Genomic DNA, 18,374 nt, shown 5'->3' with positions numbered 1-18,374 from the left:
TGAGATATCTATATATATAAAATCATATATATGTATAATGGAATCTTATTCAGGCATAAAAAAGAAGGGAATCCTACCATTTGCAGCAACATGTATGAAACTTGAGAGCATTATGTTAAGTGAAATATGTCAGAGAAAGACAGATACCATATGATCTCACTTATACATGGAATTTCAGAAAACTGAACTCGTAGAAACAGCAAGTATCTTGGTGTTTCCCAGGGGTTGAGTTGAATGGGTGAAGGTGGTCAAAGAGTACAAACTTCCAGTTATAATATGAATAAGTTCTGGAGATGTAATATACAGCATGATGTCTATAGTTAACAATACTGTATTGTATACTTGAAAGTTGCTAAGATAGTAGATCCTAAAAGTTTGCACCACACACACGCAAATGCTAACTATGTGAGGTTATGGATGTGTTAGATAATCTTATTGTGGTAATCATTTCACAATAAATATGTATATGAAAATAAAATTGGACAAAGGATCTAAATAGACATTTTTCCAAAGAAGATGTATAAATGGCCAACAGGTACATGAAAAGGTGCTCACCATCACAATTCATCAGGCAAATGCAAATCAAAACCACAATGAGATATCATCTCATACCTGTTAGGATGGCTATTATTAAAAAACTAAAAGATAAGTATTGGTGAGGATGTGGAGTAAAGAGAATCTTTGCATATTGTTGGTGGGAATGTAAATTGATATAACCATTATGGAAAACAGTATAGAGGTCCCTCAAAAAATTAAAATACAACTACCCACCACTTTTATATAAGTTTATTACATATGAATATATCATATATAATATATGATATATAATGTAATATATGAATATTATTCAGCCTTAAAAAAAGAAAGAAATCCTGTCATTTGTGACAAAATGGATGAACCTAGAGGACATTATGCTAAGTGAAATAATCCAGGCACAGAGAGACAAATACTGCGTGATCTTACTTATATCTAGAATTTTAAAAAGTGGAACTTTTAGTAACAGAGAGTAGAATGGTGGTTACCAGGGGCTGGGGCATGAGGGAATTAGGGAGATGTTGGTCAAAGGGCACAAACTTTCAGTTATAAGATAAATAAGTTCTGGAGACCAAAAAAAAAATTCCTTGATTTTATACTCTTCCAGAGATCAAGGGGAGGACTTTATAACTTTTCACACAAAATAAAACTCTAATAATGACAGTTTCCTTTTTTTTTTTTTCTTTTTTGCACAAAGGAGCTAACACCATCTGTAGGTTGAACAAAATGTAATGTGTGGGAAAAACACTGAGTGGTTGTCATAGGCAAAATAATGTCCCTCCTCCTGCTGCCAGAGATGTCCATATTCTAATCTCTGGAAACTGTGACTATGTCACCTTACATGGCAAAGGAGATTGAAGTTGAAGGTGGAATTAGGTGCTAAGTAGCTGACCTTAAAATAAGGAGATTGTCCTGGATTATCCACATGGGCCCAATGTAATCATAAGAGTCCTAAAAAAATGGAAGAGGGAGGCAGAAGATGAGTTCTAAGTGTTAGGATGTGAGAAGGACTCAAGCCCATTGTTGGCTTTAAAGATAGACAAAGCATGGTTGCTCATGATGCATAGGAGCAGCCCACCACTGCTGTCCTAAACATGGAGGAAGGGAACCATATAACCTCCAGGAAGGAACTCAGCTCTGCCAATACCTTGATTTTAGCCCATGAGATCCATGTCAGACTTCTGACCTACAGAGCTGTCAGATAAAAATTTGTTTTGCTTTGGGCCGGCCCCGTGGCTTAGTGGTTAAGTGCGCATGCTCCGCTACTGGCTGCCCAGGTTCGGACCGGGTGCGCACCTACGCACCGCTTGTCCGGCCATGCTGAGGCCGCGTCCCACATACAGCAACTAGAAGGATGTGCAGCTATGACATACAACTATCTACTGGGGCTTTGGGGGAAAAATAAATAAATAAAATTATAAAAAAAAATTTGTTTTGCTTTAAGCCACTAAATCTGTGGTAATTTGTTACAGCAGGCATAGGAAGTTAATGCACTGGTTTATGGGATGGTAGGAAAAGGTGAATGACCATGCCCTGCAAAAGGTGAGAACTAGAGACATTCCATGGATCTCAGCTGAAAATCCTTGGACAGGCCAAGAGCACTGCCTTTGAAAAGGGTGTAGAAGAAATTGCCTTCTATCTGTAAGTTTTCTTGTGCTGCCCCTTTGTCAGGAAGGGAGACCCCACGAGGCTGCATGGAATGAGGTAGTGCATTTGCCCAGGGGGAAAGGGAAGTAGTCTCCCCAGAGGAAGGGTGGAGGGCTGTGGTGCCAGGCAAAAACCACAGGTCTGATAAAGTGCCCCCACCCAATGTGGAGCTCAGCCAGCTAGAAAGATGGGAACTAAACAGCAACCAAGTGAAAAGATATAATATGAATTTTTTAGAGAGGTTTTGTGTTAACTAGTTTTGTTTTATTATTTATTGAGGACTCGATAAGATCCCTGTGAGAAAAAAGAGAGAGAGAGGAGAGAGAGAGAAAATAAAACATCCAAGCAAACAAAAATCTTCAGAAAGGCTTCAACTCTCCCCGGGTGCAGTGGGTTCGATTCGGGGTTGATTCCCCGTGGGCAGGAAGCATGGTCGGCCATTTAAACATCTCCCAACGTGGATTTCTGATTCGATGCAAAATTCCTGGCAGGAGTCATTTGGACGCTCACAGACCTCCTTGAACTTGCCTCTGGCTGCACAGAGAAAAGGGTTATTGTAACTATTTGCTAGTCTCCCTGAATTTTTATTGAATTACACTGGGGAGTGTCTGGAAACAATCTTGTGTGGATTTTTCTTGTTGCTGTTATTTGATTTCTTAATCCAACACTTAAAAATCTGCCTTCATACAAAAATTTGGATTTTTGGCATTCTTAAAAACTCTGGCAACATTGGGTGCATCTATAACCTGCGTAGCCCTGCCCCCTTTAGAAGTTCTAGGAATACACACTCCAGCTTCCCCCAGTCTTTCTTACTCCTTGTTGTCTGCTAACAGTGACGGCAGAGATGAGTTTTTATTTAGTATCAGTTTTGTACTGCTGATTTCCTGGAGTAGAAGAAACTTTTTAGAGAAGAGAAATCTCTCCCTCTCTAGATATGTGTGTGTGTGTGTGTGTGTGTGTGTGTGTGTGTGCCCGCGCGCGCGCTGGCGTGCGTGCATGTATGTGTTTCTTTTTCAAAAGTGGAACTGGAATGTTGATCTAAAAGACAATATACTTCAAGGAAATTAAGAAGATATTTTTCTGGGGGAAGGGAAAAGTTTTCCTACATATTTAATATGCAATTAGTGTCCACATCGGTATTTCTTACATTCCTAGGCTTCCCCCACTGCTTATCTCTCTGGCGCTGGTCTTTGAGGTTACAATCCTGCTCCAGCAACCATTGCATACAGTAAGAGTTCTTCTTAAGGGCTGAACAGATACACTTGTTAAAAACATTGAATAGTATTCGATTTATATCCCAATATATTACTGTTCTGGGGATGGGCCACACACAATGAGATGCTTGGTTTCAGAAGTAGTTTAATTCTGAGCAGTCTCCACGTGTAACAAAATGCACCTTTCTCATGACAACTTCTTAAGCTCTTTGCTGATGGTAAGAGGTATCAAAACCAGCACTTCGAGGTTTTGCTGTTCTAGAACTCAAGGGCCAATTCTTGAATAGCTTCAGATCAGAGCATTTATATACATTCAATAAATGCCTATTGATTTTAATTGAACTGAAATTCAAATGCATTGAATTGAATTTATCTCTTCAGTGTTCACAAAGCAATTAATTAATGGATATGCAAATCAAATATGCAACATCATCTTTTTACCTAAAATGTGAATTGGGAAATAATTTTAAAGGTATTTTTAAAATCAGTGATCATTCTAAGTGTTGAGCACTATGTAGAATCCAACTAGAATCTGAGTTTTTCATTCCCTGGGCTGCACATCTGTTCCTTTTATCTGTAACTAGCTCAACTACTGTATATACAGGCCCCAACTACCTTGGGCTATAATTGGCCTATTGCCACTTATTAAAGGGTCATCTGAGATATCAGAGGTGAACTACTCACCTGTCTTGGGATAGGTGATAAATCACTCATGAATATACCTTTATTCTGGTACTTCTTGCATTCTACCATGGTGTTGTTTCCCCACCCGACCTTACTCCTTGATGAATTCCTTGAGGACAGAAAGCACAGCTTAGTCTTATTCTTCTTTCTATGTATATCCCAGAACTTGTCTCAAGTCTTGACATGTAATAGGTATTCAGTAAATAATTGTGGAATAATTGGTGGAGATAGAGCTATTTTCCATCCTCGAGCATGTTTCTATGGAAATTCGTTGTCACTCTCAGTGTACATGTCGTGGAATGATGTGGGTAGTTTTGCTGCAGTTGACTACTGATGATTAAATTTCCAAATCACAAAGGAACTTTATAAAAACATGATGTACCATCAGTCATATATAAGAACCCAAGTCACACTAAGGGCATTTTTCTTACGTTTTTGTTTTTATTAGTTCTTTGCTAGTGAATTTTGTAGATTGCATATTGTGGGGACACTGTCATTTCTTGCTCTTTGCTTGGGAGACAAAAGTTAGAGTTGCACTGAACATAATAGATGATCTTGCCTAATTAGTTGTCTTACAGATAAAGACATGAGATTGAGGGAAGGGAAGCTACTTGTCACCTAGTCACCTAGTGACTTAGTGAGGGAGAGAAAAGAGACGGAGTTAAAGCTTGTGTGTCCTTGGCTCCATTCTGTTTCTCCTCTTGCCTCTATGCATCCTCTTCTCCTCTCCCAGGCTTCCAAAAGAAACACTGCAGTCCTGCTGCCCATGGCCTCCTAATACTCTCTTTATCAGTGTCCTATTTTTCCTTCTCTAATCTTCGTGTATTCCATTTTGGCTATAAAAGTAATGCTTTGCCTCTGCTTTCTAACCATCCTTTATTTTGGTTGAGTGACAATGAAAGCAAAAAAATGAACTAGGTTTCAAAATTTGGAAGTTTTAAAATTTGGTTAAAAGCATTAATTTCCTGGAGGTATGGATGCCATACATATATTTCAAAAACATTTTTAACGACTTTTTTCCATCAAACCAATATGTTTAGAGAGGACGACTGCTTAGTAAGTATTAATCAGATGGGTCTTTAGCAATGCCGTATGGACAATCATCTTTTAAGCTGAGGTCACCAGCTTTATGTGCTGCTGAGTTAATATAACTGGATATGGCATCACATTCAATCAGTCTTTAGAGAGTCATACAAAGGAAGCAGCACAATGGAACCCTAGAGTGGGATGGACAGTGAAAGCAAGGACATGAAGACAAAGCCTTGACTGGACTTTAGCTCATGTTTGCATCTTGGGGGAGGCACTTCACTTTTCAGGGCCTTGATTTTTCCTTTATAAAATACGAAAAATAGACTGGATCATCAAGACTTTTTCAACTCCTGTCAATGAATGATTTTATAGTATCTGCAGCTATGTAGCTCCTCTGCTAATTGTAACAAGGATAGCTATTATTTTCTTTGGTTAAAATAATGCTTTTGCATTTGTTTAAAAAATACTTATTCTTACTTTAAAAAAAGAGAAGTCATTTTCAAGTTAATTCATCAAGTGTGGAATGAGTCTCATATATCAGCTCTTCACAGCAGGATGGGATAGCTCACTTAACCCAAGCCCTGGGAGGATAGTTCCAGACCAGCCTGCCATTCATTCCAAAGCCTTTGTGGAGTGTAGGGTAGTGGATATACTTCACAGACATGCAAAGGCACACACACACACATAAACACACAGACAGACTGTTACTAGGAGAAAGATGAAGATGAAAACCTTGCATAGACAGCCTCAAACACTCTTGTACTGAACTAATCCCATGATTTTCCTCCCAGAGCCTGCTGCTACAATCAGATCCTTTAAGGCTTAGCGCCATAAGCTTTCAAGCCCTGTGTTACTTTTGGGTATTGTCTTTCTTTTGGTCATGTTTTCTTTCTCTTGTTGTTCTCACTTACAAAGCCTCTCCTTCATCCTTGTGCCAATGCTCTACTTGGGGGGCATGTTGGCTCATCTCTGGACTCTATAGCAATCAAAGTGACTGGCCTGTAACTTCTTGGAAGTCAAGGGCCATCACATCTTTTTTTCTTTGTATGCCCACTTCCTAGTGAGGGCCTCACAGACTGTGGATGCTTAACAAATATTTGATCAACTGTTTTCCCACCTGCAGTATCTCCCCACTATAATATCTCCCCTCTACTTCCTATGGATTAGTTCTCCTGAAGCAAAGTTGGAATTACCTCACAAGCTGCCCCTGCCCCCAAACCTGAAGTACTCTCTACCCATTAGCCATAAGCTGTCCTTTAAAACACAGATTGAGATAGGAAAGTCTGGACTCGCCAAGAATAGGCATGCCTCCCATTATATTTTCTGTTGGAAATTTTGGGAAGTGTTCTTTTGGAAACAACATAAAGCCTAGCAATTGACAGTTCCTTAAAACATAGGAGGATTGTCCACATTCACACATCTATGACTTCCCAACCATTGAGGCCCTAAATTCTCAGGAAAAGATAACAAGATATTCTACTTGATATGGAGCAATAAGTTGATTATTCCTCCTTGTATCTACATGTCCAGAATTCAGGGAATTTCCTGATCTGTTTTTGGTGTCTGGTCACTTCCTTGGTAAAAGCAAGGAGAATTACACCCAGCTACATCTGTGCAGGTGCCTTACACAGTGATCCATGTTTTCATTTGAATGCAGGAAGATATGCTCCTTTGCAGTGTCCTCCCTGATTCCAGTGTTTCAGTTCTACTTTAGAACACTAGATGTTGAAAAGGAAGAGGAAAAGCCAGGTGTTGGGATGGAGACTTAAGGGACAGAATCAAGCCCGGGGGGACCAACAGTATTAAGGGGCAATAGGTTGGAGATTTCTTAGACTCAGAGGAAGCCTTTCAAGAAGACCCCCTCACCAATCCCTCTGCCTGGGACCCTATAGCTTTGGCATAGCTCTTATACCAGCATCTTAGGATATTAACTTTTGCTGAAAGTAAGTAGAGGCATCTTGGAGACTGAGATTTAGTAGGATAATGTCCCATTTTTCATCTAGATCTAGAAACTGCTAGTAAACTTGTGTAATTAAATTCCTCTTTAGTGATGGAGCAAAGAAGGTTTCAAGCACTTGAAACACCCTTGACTTCATTTCCTCTAACTGAGACTTGCTATGGAGAACTAAAGAGTCAGGTGACTAGAGATCTCTCAGCAAATGGGTCTTCCAGATTTCCTATGAGACCCCTCCTCAGGGCATAGGTGATGGTGATTTTGCTCTGAGTACTGGATCCCTGTAAAGTCTCAGGCACTCTACTCTTACCAAGGCCTCAGCAAAGTTTATTTTGTTACCTGGGAGAACTTGGCTCATAAAGAAGAGAATGGTAAAGAGGAAGACAGCAGTCTTCATGGCTGAAGAGAGGAGAAAGCCTGGCTTCATTTCCAAGAGGCAGAGAAAACTTCCATCTGTGGCTCTCTATCACCTGTGGAGTGCCTTTGTCTGGATAGTAAGTGCCCTTCTGTACCTCATTAGGGATATTCATGGGCAGAGGTGTTCCATGCAAACAGAATGGCCTTCATAAGGAGACTGAGAATCCTTGTTTGGTGGACACTCAGTTAATCAGGAGGATGTGGGTGCTCAGTTTTGACCAGAAAACCTTGTTAAATGGGAACATAAGCTACAAACACTTTGGCAACAGATTAAAGTTTATGAACAAAGAGCTATCTATATTAAGTCACCATGAGTCAGGCTATGCTGAGAAACCAGTGGGTTTGGTTAGTGACCAGACATTTTTTTAGTGAATATTTCCCAGGCTTTATAGCCCTACTAATAATTAATCCCCCCACTCACTCTTGGTCTGAACGCCCCCAATGCTCTGCACCTGTGTAGTGCTTACCATACTGTATGTTAGTTTGTTGAATGTATCTTTACCTCTGCCACTGTGTCAGCTTCTTGCTTGCTGGGACCATGCTTTGCTCCTCAGAGCTGTGGAGGAAGTTGAATCATGTGGTTATTTACTCTCAAATCCTCTTTATCAAGTGGAACAATTCCGAGCAGTGAAATGCCACTAAACGTGGAGGCATGAGGTCTGGATTTAACTTATGAATCTGTAGTCCTGCTATGAACTAGAGGTTTGGACATGGGCAGGAAATTGTCTTTCTTGAATCTCAGTAGCACCTATATAGATTTAGATCTTCTGAATCTAGATCAGGGGACTCTCTTTCATTAATGTGCATAAAACCAACTGGGAAAGTTGCTTTAAAATGCAGGCATTTAGACGCATTCCAGGACTTTTTAGTTTGGTAGGGTCAAGTGGAGCCCAGGAGTCCGCATTTTTAAGTCTCCAAGGTAATTATTCTGAAATTTATTCTAGAATACACATTGGAAAATACTGATTTAGATCATCTCTAAGCTCTTCTTCTGGATCTAATATTAGAGTATTCTAAGTGTTCTTGTCTTAGTATAACTCTCAGGTGGGGCTGTTATGACTGACAACAACATAGAATGTGTGTGTGTGTGTGTGTGTACGCATGCACATGTTTGTGTGTGCATCACATAAGGGTGAAGCACACACCTTAATCCATGCAAACTTAGATTCCAATTTTATAAAGAATACTCAGGAGGGCCGGCCCCGTGGCTTAGAGGTTAATGCGCGCGCTCCGCTGCTGGTGGCCCGGGTTCGGATCCCGGGCGCGCACCGACGCAATGCTTCTCCGGCCATGCTGAGGCTGCGTCCCACATACAGCAACTAGAAGGATGTGCAACTATGACATACAACTATCTGCTAGGGCTTTGGAGAGAAAAAAAGAGGAGGATTGGCAATAGATGTTAGCTCAGGGCCGGTTTTCCTCAGCGAAAAGAGGAGGATTAGCATGGATGTTAGCTCAGGGCTGATCTCCCTCACAAAAAAAAAAAAAAAAAATAGAATACTCAGGAATTGACCTTGGCGATTAACTAAATTGACAAAGCTATCTATTTGGAAGGAGGCTATTGGAGGAGTAATAGAGGCTAGATGAGGCTCTAAACTAAAGCAACGTGAGTGTATAGAGAGGGGAGGGAAAATGTTTGAGATACAAATTATAGGGGCATAATGACATGTATAAAGAAAGTGGGCATATTTGAGGAATCCAATTTTCTTTTTGGGGGGAGGGGTGAGGAAGATTGGCCCTGAGCCAACAGGTGTTGCCAATCCTCCTCCTTTTGCTGAGGAAGTCTAGCCCTGTGCCAACATCTGTGCCCATCTTCCTCCACTGTGTATATGGGACACCACCACACATGGCTTGATGAGTGGTGTGCAGGTCCGTGCCCAGGATTCGAAACCGCAAACCCCAGGGCAGCGAAATGGAGCACTGGAACTTAACCACTATGCCACCAGGCCAGCCCTAGGAATCCAATATTTTTAACCTGAGTGCCTAAGTAAATGGTAACAACATTGACTAAGATCTGGAATAGTAAATGAAGTTCAACTGGTAGCCAGCCTCCAAAATGGCTCTTACTGATCTCCATCCTAGTATTCATACCCTTGTGCAGATTCATTCTATACTGATGAGGGCATACTTGTGTAACCAATAGGATGTTGCAGAAATGATGGATTGTGAGTTCTGAGGCTAGGTCATAAGAGATATTACAGCTTCAGTCCTGTGTTTTCGGAACCCCCACTGTGGGTGAAACCAGCTTACATTTCATGAAGATATTCAAGCATTGTATGGAAATGTCCACATGGTGAGGAAGGAAGCCCTCTTGTTAACAGCTCCATGAGTGAGCCATCTTGAAAGAAGATCCTCCAGACCCAGTCAAGCCAAGGCTGGCAGATCCCAATCTCGACTTGCCTTCCAGTACAGGACCAGCATTTCTCTGGTACCCAAGGAGAGGTAGAACATGTCCAGGGGCTCAGATGGGCTTTGTAAGCCATCCCTGTGCATCTATTTCAGAAATATCAGGTCCCTGTCCACTTGAGCCTTTGCAGAACCTCCCTCCAGCTTTCCAGGAGGGCAATGAATGCTTCCTGGGCCCCCAAGTTGACTTAGAAACACAATTTCTCTGACAAAACTCCTGAAACTGATGAATTTCCTGAAATGTTCAAGTTCCCTTTGGAGGCAAGGACCAGCTCAGGCCAGCAATGGAGATTTGGGGAGAGCATCCCTGCGTAGCCCCAGCATCTGGAAATATTTAGGAGTACTCTTGAGGGCCCAGCAACCACTTGTCCTGGCCTGCAAGCCAAAGCGAGTGTACCCTTGCCTGGCCAGAGTCACCACAAAACTTTCTAAGTTAACTCTGGGGCCCAGGAACTTCTCCTGACTGCCCGGATCATGGTGAACAGTATCTGTGACCCTTCCGAGACTTGGGGAGCTTTTCTAAATCACCTCTGGGGGCCAGACCATGGGTTCCTACTTGGAATGGCAGGGGAGGGTGTCCCAGGCACGTCCAAGCATCCTCAAAATTTGCTAAGTCAGTTTTGCACTGTGGGAGCTGCTGTTGCTGACAAAGGATGCACACGGAGGGCGTCCTATGATTCCTGAGGTTCTGGAAATGGTCTAAGTCCCCTTGAGTGTACAGGGAAGGCTTTAGCTGTACTGAAAGACACAGAGAGGGTGACCAGCCTCTGGAGCAACAGCAGAATTTTCTAACACTTCCAGGGACCTAGAGGAACCAGTGCTGCCGGCCCATGTGGCCCCCTGCTCGCCAGGGAGCACAGAAGCTCATGCCCTCCAACAGACCCAGGAAGAGATAAGGAACCTAGATGTCCTTACCATAGGGGCCTGGGCAGATCAGATGGCAGAAGGACAGGCAGGGGGTGAGGGCTGAGCTAGTGCTGGGCTTAACGCTCCATGAAGACTGCGCTTCTGCCTGCAATGTGCGACAGAAGCGGCTCTGGAGTTTCTGCCTTCCTTGCAGGGAGCCCTGCCCAACCAGCCATCTGGCCAAATCACTGAAAGTTGCTGAGTGTCCTGTGGTGAGCAGGGCCAGAATCCTTCGACCTCTGCCCAATATCCCTCTCCTCCAGGAGTTTGTGTCTGAGTCCCCATGCTCACCCATGCCCTTTGGAGAATTGTTTATCTTTTTCCTCCTGTGGCTCAAGTTTGCAAACTTGGAACATATTTCATGGTGGAATCCTAGGACTCTGCAAACTACCCCCATGTAGCCCAATATCACTGCTTTCTTATTCACTTAGAAGGATCTGTACTATAATCTCTATCTCCTTAGTTTACTATTACTATAATTATTAAAATTATTAGTATTTATGCTAATTTATGCATCATCATGATAGTTTGGGTTGTTATCATCATTAATTTTTATTATTACCATTCTTATCTGCGATCATTTTTGTGGTGGTTATACAACATTGAATAGAGTTCCTCTATTTACAAAGGCTGTTTGATTTACTGAAGGTGATTATAGAAATGCATACACACATCTGCTCCTGGGTTCTCACTCTACTGCCTGGGTGTCCTTGTATTGCCAAAGCCTCTGGACAAATTTAGCAGTATCCTTGAGGACCCAGCAACCGCCTTTGCTGGCCTGAAAGCCAGTGAGGGTGTCCTTGGCCCATCAGAGTCACCACAAAATTTTCTAAGTCAACTCGGGGGCACAGGATCCATTGTTGCAGGCATGGACAAGTTGCGAATGGCATCCATGGCGTGCCTCAGACTCCTCTGTAGGCAGGGAATGGCTCATGATGTCAGGGGGTCCAGAGTGAGGACACCCTTGATCTGCCTGAGCCTCTAAAAATTTATAAGTCCCCTGGAGGAGCCAACAACCTCTTGTTCTGGCCTTGATGACCCAGGGAGGGGGGCCTCGGACCACTGCTGGATTCATCATAATAGTTTCTAATTCTACTCAGGGTGGTAGGAACTGCTCTTACTCTCTTGAAAAGGATGGACAGGATATCTACACAAGCATGTGCCTCCTTAGAATTTTCCACGTCTGCTCAGAGCCCAGAAACTGCCAATGTCAACACCAAAGGCACAAGTGTGTCTAAGACTGCCTGTGTCTCTGGGAATATTCTGAGTACCTTCTGGTGTCCTGGAAATGCTGGCACTGTACTGGAAGGCATTGGAGATGGTGACCCTCCAGGCTGAGCAAGTGCAGAATGTTCTGAGTTCTCAGGAAGTCCATGAACCACTTGTGTTGGCCTGTGTTGCCCCCTGCTGGTCAGGGAACAACTCCTGATGACACCTTCCTATAGCCCTCAGCTGGGATATGCAGAAGCAAGATGTCTGGACCCTCAGGTTTCTGTGCGGAACAGCTGGCAGAGGACATCCAGGCAGTGAGGGCTGAGGTAATGCTGGGGCTTAATGTAGGTAGAGTTGGCGCTTCTGTGCACTAGCTGTGGAACCAGAGTCCTACATTCGTTGCATGGAGCACAGCCGCATCATCCGGGGGCAGAACTTATGAAATCTGGTGGATGCGGAGTGATGGACAGGCTCAGAACCAAAGGCCGTCTATCTCAGTCCCTTAGGGCACCCCTCAGGGCATGTGCAAAAGTTCATAAGTTCACCATGTCCTCCTCCTCCTTGCTTTTCTATTCTCCTCTGCTGCTACTTTCTGCCTTATTTTGTTTTTCTTTGTCTAGACCTGAAACTCTGACTCCAAAATATCCCATGAGGCCAGAAATTGGTACTTTGTCATTCACATACAGGAGTCTGTACTCTAATCTCCCATTACCTTAGGTTTATTTTTATTATCATTTATAGTGGTAGTATTATTATTATAATTAGGATGATCATCATTTTTGTTATCATTATTCTTATTTTTATTAGTAGCATTATGTATCATTAGTTTTATTAGTATTTTATTAGTAATATTATTCATATTTTTTCTTATTATGGATTATTTTTGTGGTCAATTTATACAATATAGAGGGTTTCCTGCAGGACTTAGAAAAATCTGCCAGTTGCTCAGGCAGCAGGTCGATATTTCTGTGCCTTCCAGTCCAGAAAAAGAATTTCTTGGGCTAATGGGGGGACTTAGAATATTTCCAGAGGCTTAGGTGTCCCTGGAACATCCTTGTTTCACTTCAATTTTCAGTAATCTTGGTTCCTTGGCTCTGAGCTGAGGTAGAAAAGAGTGAGGATGCTGTGGCAGGTGCTGACACATTCACCAGTCTTTCTAGAAAGCCAAGAGCAATATTGGCCCCCAAGTAGACTTAGAAAAAAGTTTTATGGCTCTGGAGGGCCAAGGACTCCCTCCTTGGAACTTCCAGGATAATGCAAGCGTTTGCTGTGTGCTTCAGGAGAATTGTGAAATTTTCTAATGGCTTAGGTAGGCTAAGAGCATCTTTTAAGGGGCTCCCCTGACAGCACAGGCAGGTACATGCTTCTGGAGGGGCATTGGAATAGTAGAGTAGACTTGTCTTACAAGAGGGGACCAAGGAGTACAGCTGGAATCCAGGAGCATCAGTGTGTGTCTAGGTCTTTTGGGGAACCCTCTGTAATGGTTTCCAGTAAATGGGACACTGTTTGTAAACAGAGAAACTATATTTAGTGTTGTATAACAATAAGCAAAAAAAAATCTATAACAATAAACGTAATAATAAAAAATAAGAATTACAATAATAACAGAGATGATGATCATAGTGACATTAACACTAACGCTGCTACTAACGATAATAATAATAATAATAATAAACGTAAGGAGATGTGAGATCAGAGTACAAACTCCTTGAAGTAAATGACAAACTACCAAAATCAGGCCTCTTGGGGTAGTTTAGATCCAGAGTCCTAGATCTGCACAAAGAAAATAATTCGATAAAGAAAATCAAGCTGTGGGGTGTAAAAGAAACCCAACCACGAGAAGGATGTTGATGAACTTGGGATGTTGTGTGCAAACCCCAATGAGGCACTTAAGGAACTGTGATGGAAGGACCTGGCCCAGGCCAGCCCACAGCAGATTCTCATCAGATTTCAGAAGTCTGTCAAAGGCTGATGGGGCTGGGTGTCATGCAAGGAAGGCAGGAGCCAGATCTACAGCCAGCATGAAGAAGCCAAGCCTACCACATACATTAAGCCCACAGCACTATCTCAGCCTTCACCTCCTGGCTGCCCTTCTGACATATGTTCTACCTAGGCCCTGGAGATTTGGACATCTCTATTATCATATCATGGCCCAAGTCTGTTGGAGGGAGATATCCTTGATGCTCCACACCAGTAGGGGGCAACAAAGGCTGGCACGAGCCTTTCATGGGCTTCCTGGAAGTCTTAGAACATTCTGCGGTTGCTGGGGTGGATGGGTCACCATCTCTGGGCCTTCCAGTGTAGCACCAACCTTTCCTGGGCCAACAAGGGGACTTAGAACATTTCCAGAACCTCAGGCAATCTTCCTAGGCTTGTGCAATGGTGATTCCCTGACTCTCAAACTGACAAAGAACATACTGTGGAGGGACGGGCTGCTGTGACACTTTCTCCAGGCAGTCATCAGTGGTTTCTGTGCCCCCAGAGCACCACTGAAAAATTTTCAGCCTCATGCCTACCATTCAAGAACAATTATCTGAGTCAAAAGGCAAGGTGCAGAACGAAACAGAAAGTGTGTGGACAAATGTTTATACTTGCATAAAGTATATATTGTTAAAACTTTACACATGTATTAATATTTTTAAATGCTTGGATATGTTAACAACAATTACCGAATACTATTTCAAAAGATAACTAGATCAATTTGGCTCACATTGGAATTACCTGATGGGCTTTAAAAAATCATGATGCCTCAGTCCTTCTCCCAGAGATGTAAGTTTAGTGGGTCTTGTGTGAGGCCTGGGCATTGGGATTGTTAAACACTCTCCAGATAATTCTAATTCTAATGTGCAGCAAAGGTTGAGATGCTGAGCCCCGCCCCCAACTGACATAATTTCTGGAGTGATGATATTTCTTTAAACTACCCAGGTCATCCCAATGGGAAACCACAGTTGAGAACCATTTAGGTAAATGTTGTTTCTCAAAATGTAATGTAATGTATGTACAAATCTATTGGAGATGCCAGCCAGCTCTAGGAAATTATCATTCTGCAAATTTGGGTGGATCCCTGAACTTGCATTTTTAACAAGATCCCTGGTGACGCTTATGGTGGTTCCTCCAGACCCCACTCCCAGTAGCACTAGGTTAGGAATAGCAGGCAAATCACACACAAGCTCCTGATAGCCAACCATCATATCTCAATACAAACACTTGGTTTCAGTGAAGATCACCCATTTTCTCCCCAAAGATCACATCTGCTGACCTTTAGTAAATTGAGAGAAGAATAGAGGTGGAAATAGTGTCTGAGCAAGACAGCGCTTGGGAAACAACACGCATTTGTTCAGTTAAGCAAATTTTATTGAGCATCTACTGTGTGCTCACACATTTGTTAGTGTGTACAAGTCACGGTACTGGAAACCATCATACTTTATGTGACTTCATTCTCATACACTCTGGCAGTTAGTACTGTGATGTGCATCCCATGCCAGGACAGGAGAGGGGTAAGTGAGGGGAGGGGCAAGCAAGGATACATGGGGACATGGCAGAATTGGTGGAATAATGGTTTTGTGCTACAAATTCTACTTGGAAGAGAGCGGTGCTCTGATCTTAGGGCTCTCCAGAGAAACAAAGCCAGTAGGTTCTATATATCTATGTCTATAATATCTATCTACATATCTGTATCAATATCTATTTATCTAAAGAAATTCATTATACGGAATTGGCTTATGTGATTATGGAGGCTGCAAAGTCTGGAGAGCCTATGGTGGAAATTCCAGTCTAATCCAAAGGCAGGAGAATATCGATGTCCTAGCCTGAAGACAAAAAGGCAGAGAGAGGGCAAATTCTCTCTTGCTCCACGTTTTGTTCTGCTCAGGCTTTCAAGGGATTTAATGAGGACCAACCACATTGAGGAGGGCAATCTGCTTTACTGAGTTTACTAATGCAAATGTTAATCTCGTTGGGAAACACCTACCGAGACACACCCAGAATAATATTTAATCTTGCCTTGCTTGGGCACACTGTATCCCAAGCAAATTGAGGAATAAAACTAATCATCACTAGTTCACCCCTTGTCAACATGGCGCCCATATGCATCTCCTCAAGCCATATTTAATCTCCAAATAAAGACAACAACAAGGTCATAATTCTGCTCAACATGATGCACCTATCCTCTATACAACTGAAAACGCACAACTCCTTCCCCAGATGAGGATGCAAAATCCATGAGTGATGTTTACTCTTCTCCTTGATGTACTGTAACTTAAATACTATGATGTAAAATTAACAATACTTAAATATTATGACACAAAGTCAATACATCTTATGTTACATGATAAGGGAATAAGACAGTGAAGAAAACAAAGACATTTACCATATGTATATATATATTCATAACAAAATAAGGAGGAAATACTCATAACAATAACAGTCCTCATTTCTGTAGCTGGTCACATGCTTGTAGCTGGTATTTATGCCTACCTTCTTCCACTACTCGTTCTATACTGCTTTTGCCTTTAGCAAGCACCTCGGCTGTCGTGGTTCTTTACCTGTGGAATGATCCAAATCTTTATTCATTACCAAAATCTGTCTCAGTCAGTCTGTGCTGCCATAACAAAATACCATAGACTAGGTGGCTTAAACAAAAGAAATTTATTTTTCACAGTTCTGGAAGCTTGGAAGTCCAAGATCAAGGTGCTGACAAGATAGGCCTCTTCTCTTGGCTTGCAGGCAGCCATTAACACGCTATGTGCTAACAGGACTTCTTTGCTCATGCCTGGAGAGAGAGAGCAATCTCTCTCTCCCTCTTATAAGGGCACTAATCCTGAAATGAGGGTCCCACCCTCTGTAGGTTCGAAACCTCAGGAGTTCCCTAGGTGAAATTTGAAACTGGCGCCCCTATATGGAGGGAAAAGAGAGACCAAAGAAAGAGGCAGACCACTCCACATTGGTAGGTTGCAGGAACTTACATATGAGGCTTGTCTTGGGTGCCACAAGGTGAATAGATCTCCTCACTCAACTGCCAGAATCTTGAAAGTTTATGTAGAGGCCTTAATGGGTTTCAGTCATATACACCATCCAGATGGTCTCAACAACACATTACTCTTTCAAGTCTGCATCCTTGAAATGTCTCCTAGTGTCAGAACGGTGGGTGGAACATACATTCCAAGGACAGGGGAGAGGGTGAGGAGCCTCCAATTGCCCAGGTCCAGTTCATGGGTCAACCAGTGGTCAAGTCCTCTCAATGGCCTCTTCCAACACTCTCATGTCCTCATCTAACCCTAATTACCTTCAAGAGATCCCATCTCCAATCACCATCACATTGGGGGAACAGAGCTTCAACATATGAGTTTTGGAAGGACACAGTTTAGTCCATAGCACCACGTCACTGTGCAAGTGGTCTACAGACAGAGTTAGTGAAAAACACATGTTGGTGCTGAAGATACTGGAACTGGGAGAGGTGGGGCTCTCCTAGGAGACCTTTGGACACATGTGCAGGATTTGAGCTGGAAACTCTAGTCATACAGGTATTGTGGGGGGAAGAGTTTGGTTCTGTGAGGGGCATAGGCCAGTCAGTATCCTGTGCCCATGCAAGGCCACATGTCACCGGGCATCATTGAGTGTCCACAAATCAGGTGAAGACTTTTGGCCACCAGGGCTTGTTCCTCAGCCACTCCTCCACTCCCACCCACGCTGACTCTAGTCTTCATTGCCTGCCCTGACCAAAGGATGTATCAAGGCATCTTATCAAAAACTGCAGTGTGACATCAGTGTTTGGGTTTGCAGAGCCTCCTATCCATGAGAGAACTGACATGGACACCCCAGTAGGTACTTGTAAAACTTGACTGCATTCTTTGGAATCCTGACTCTCTTAACAATTCCAAAGCCAACTTGCACTCCTTCCTCTATCGGCCAAACTCATTCTTCCTCCATAAATACTGGAATGAAATGACCCTGACCAAGCAGGAATGCATGCTCTTAGTAAGGAGTCAACTTCAAAGACTGACTGTAAACTTCCCTCAGGAGTACTTAGACATTCTGATCCCTTCTCCAAGGACCCTGAACAGACACATGGTGCTGGAGACTACAGCAACCTGGTGTTTGTGGGGAGTCTGTGTTGCCCTGTGCATGAAGGCCCGTCCTGGAGATGACTTGAGATCCCCTACGATCTAGAGCTCTGGGGCCTTTAATGTGTGACCTGAGTCTGGATGTGAGAGTCATCAGCCAATGGATTTTCATCACAAACCCATTTTATTTGTGTTCCTCTTCCCCTACTTTCTACTTCTGAATTGCTATGTTTTCCTCACTTCCAACATGGCATAGTTAGAGTATTGATGTATACATCCAAACATAAACATGTTTTCATTATTAAAAAA

General features: G+C 42.7%; 1 protein-coding gene across 4 annotated transcripts; it reads right to left on the bottom strand.

Moving 5' to 3' along the window:
- Nucleotides 1-1,971: 1,971 nt before the first annotated feature.
- Nucleotides 1,972-16,954, bottom strand: DEFB108B (defensin beta 108B). Of its 4 annotated transcripts, none has more exons than XR_009216002.1 (4): nucleotides 16,480-16,954; nucleotides 7,982-8,035; nucleotides 4,080-4,188; nucleotides 1,972-2,475 (listed from the first exon to the last, which is right to left on the bottom strand). XR_009216002.1 is itself a non-coding variant. In XM_058524923.1 (4 exons), exons 2-4 carry the CDS (start codon nucleotides 8,017-8,019, stop codon nucleotides 2,552-2,554), a joined length of 273 nt encoding a protein of 90 aa, XP_058380906.1. In that variant the 5' UTR covers nucleotides 8,020-8,035; nucleotides 16,480-16,954; the 3' UTR covers nucleotides 2,497-2,551. The 4 variants fall into 4 exon arrangements, 1 of the variants encoding a protein (XP_058380906.1); XR_009216003.1 differs by having other exon boundaries at nucleotides 4,118-4,188; XR_009216001.1 differs by lacking the exon at nucleotides 1,972-2,475 and adding an exon at nucleotides 2,497-2,715.
- Between the last annotated feature and the right edge of the window lie 1,420 nt (nucleotides 16,955-18,374).

This window comes from Diceros bicornis, chromosome 29 (genome assembly GCF_020826845.1).
Source record: "Diceros bicornis minor isolate mBicDic1 chromosome 29, mDicBic1.mat.cur, whole genome shotgun sequence".
In the NCBI taxonomy this organism is placed as follows: domain Eukaryota; kingdom Metazoa; phylum Chordata; class Mammalia; order Perissodactyla; family Rhinocerotidae; genus Diceros; species Diceros bicornis.
The sequence above is the reverse complement of the archived record's forward strand: the minus strand, read 5'-3'. Positions and strand labels throughout refer to the sequence as shown.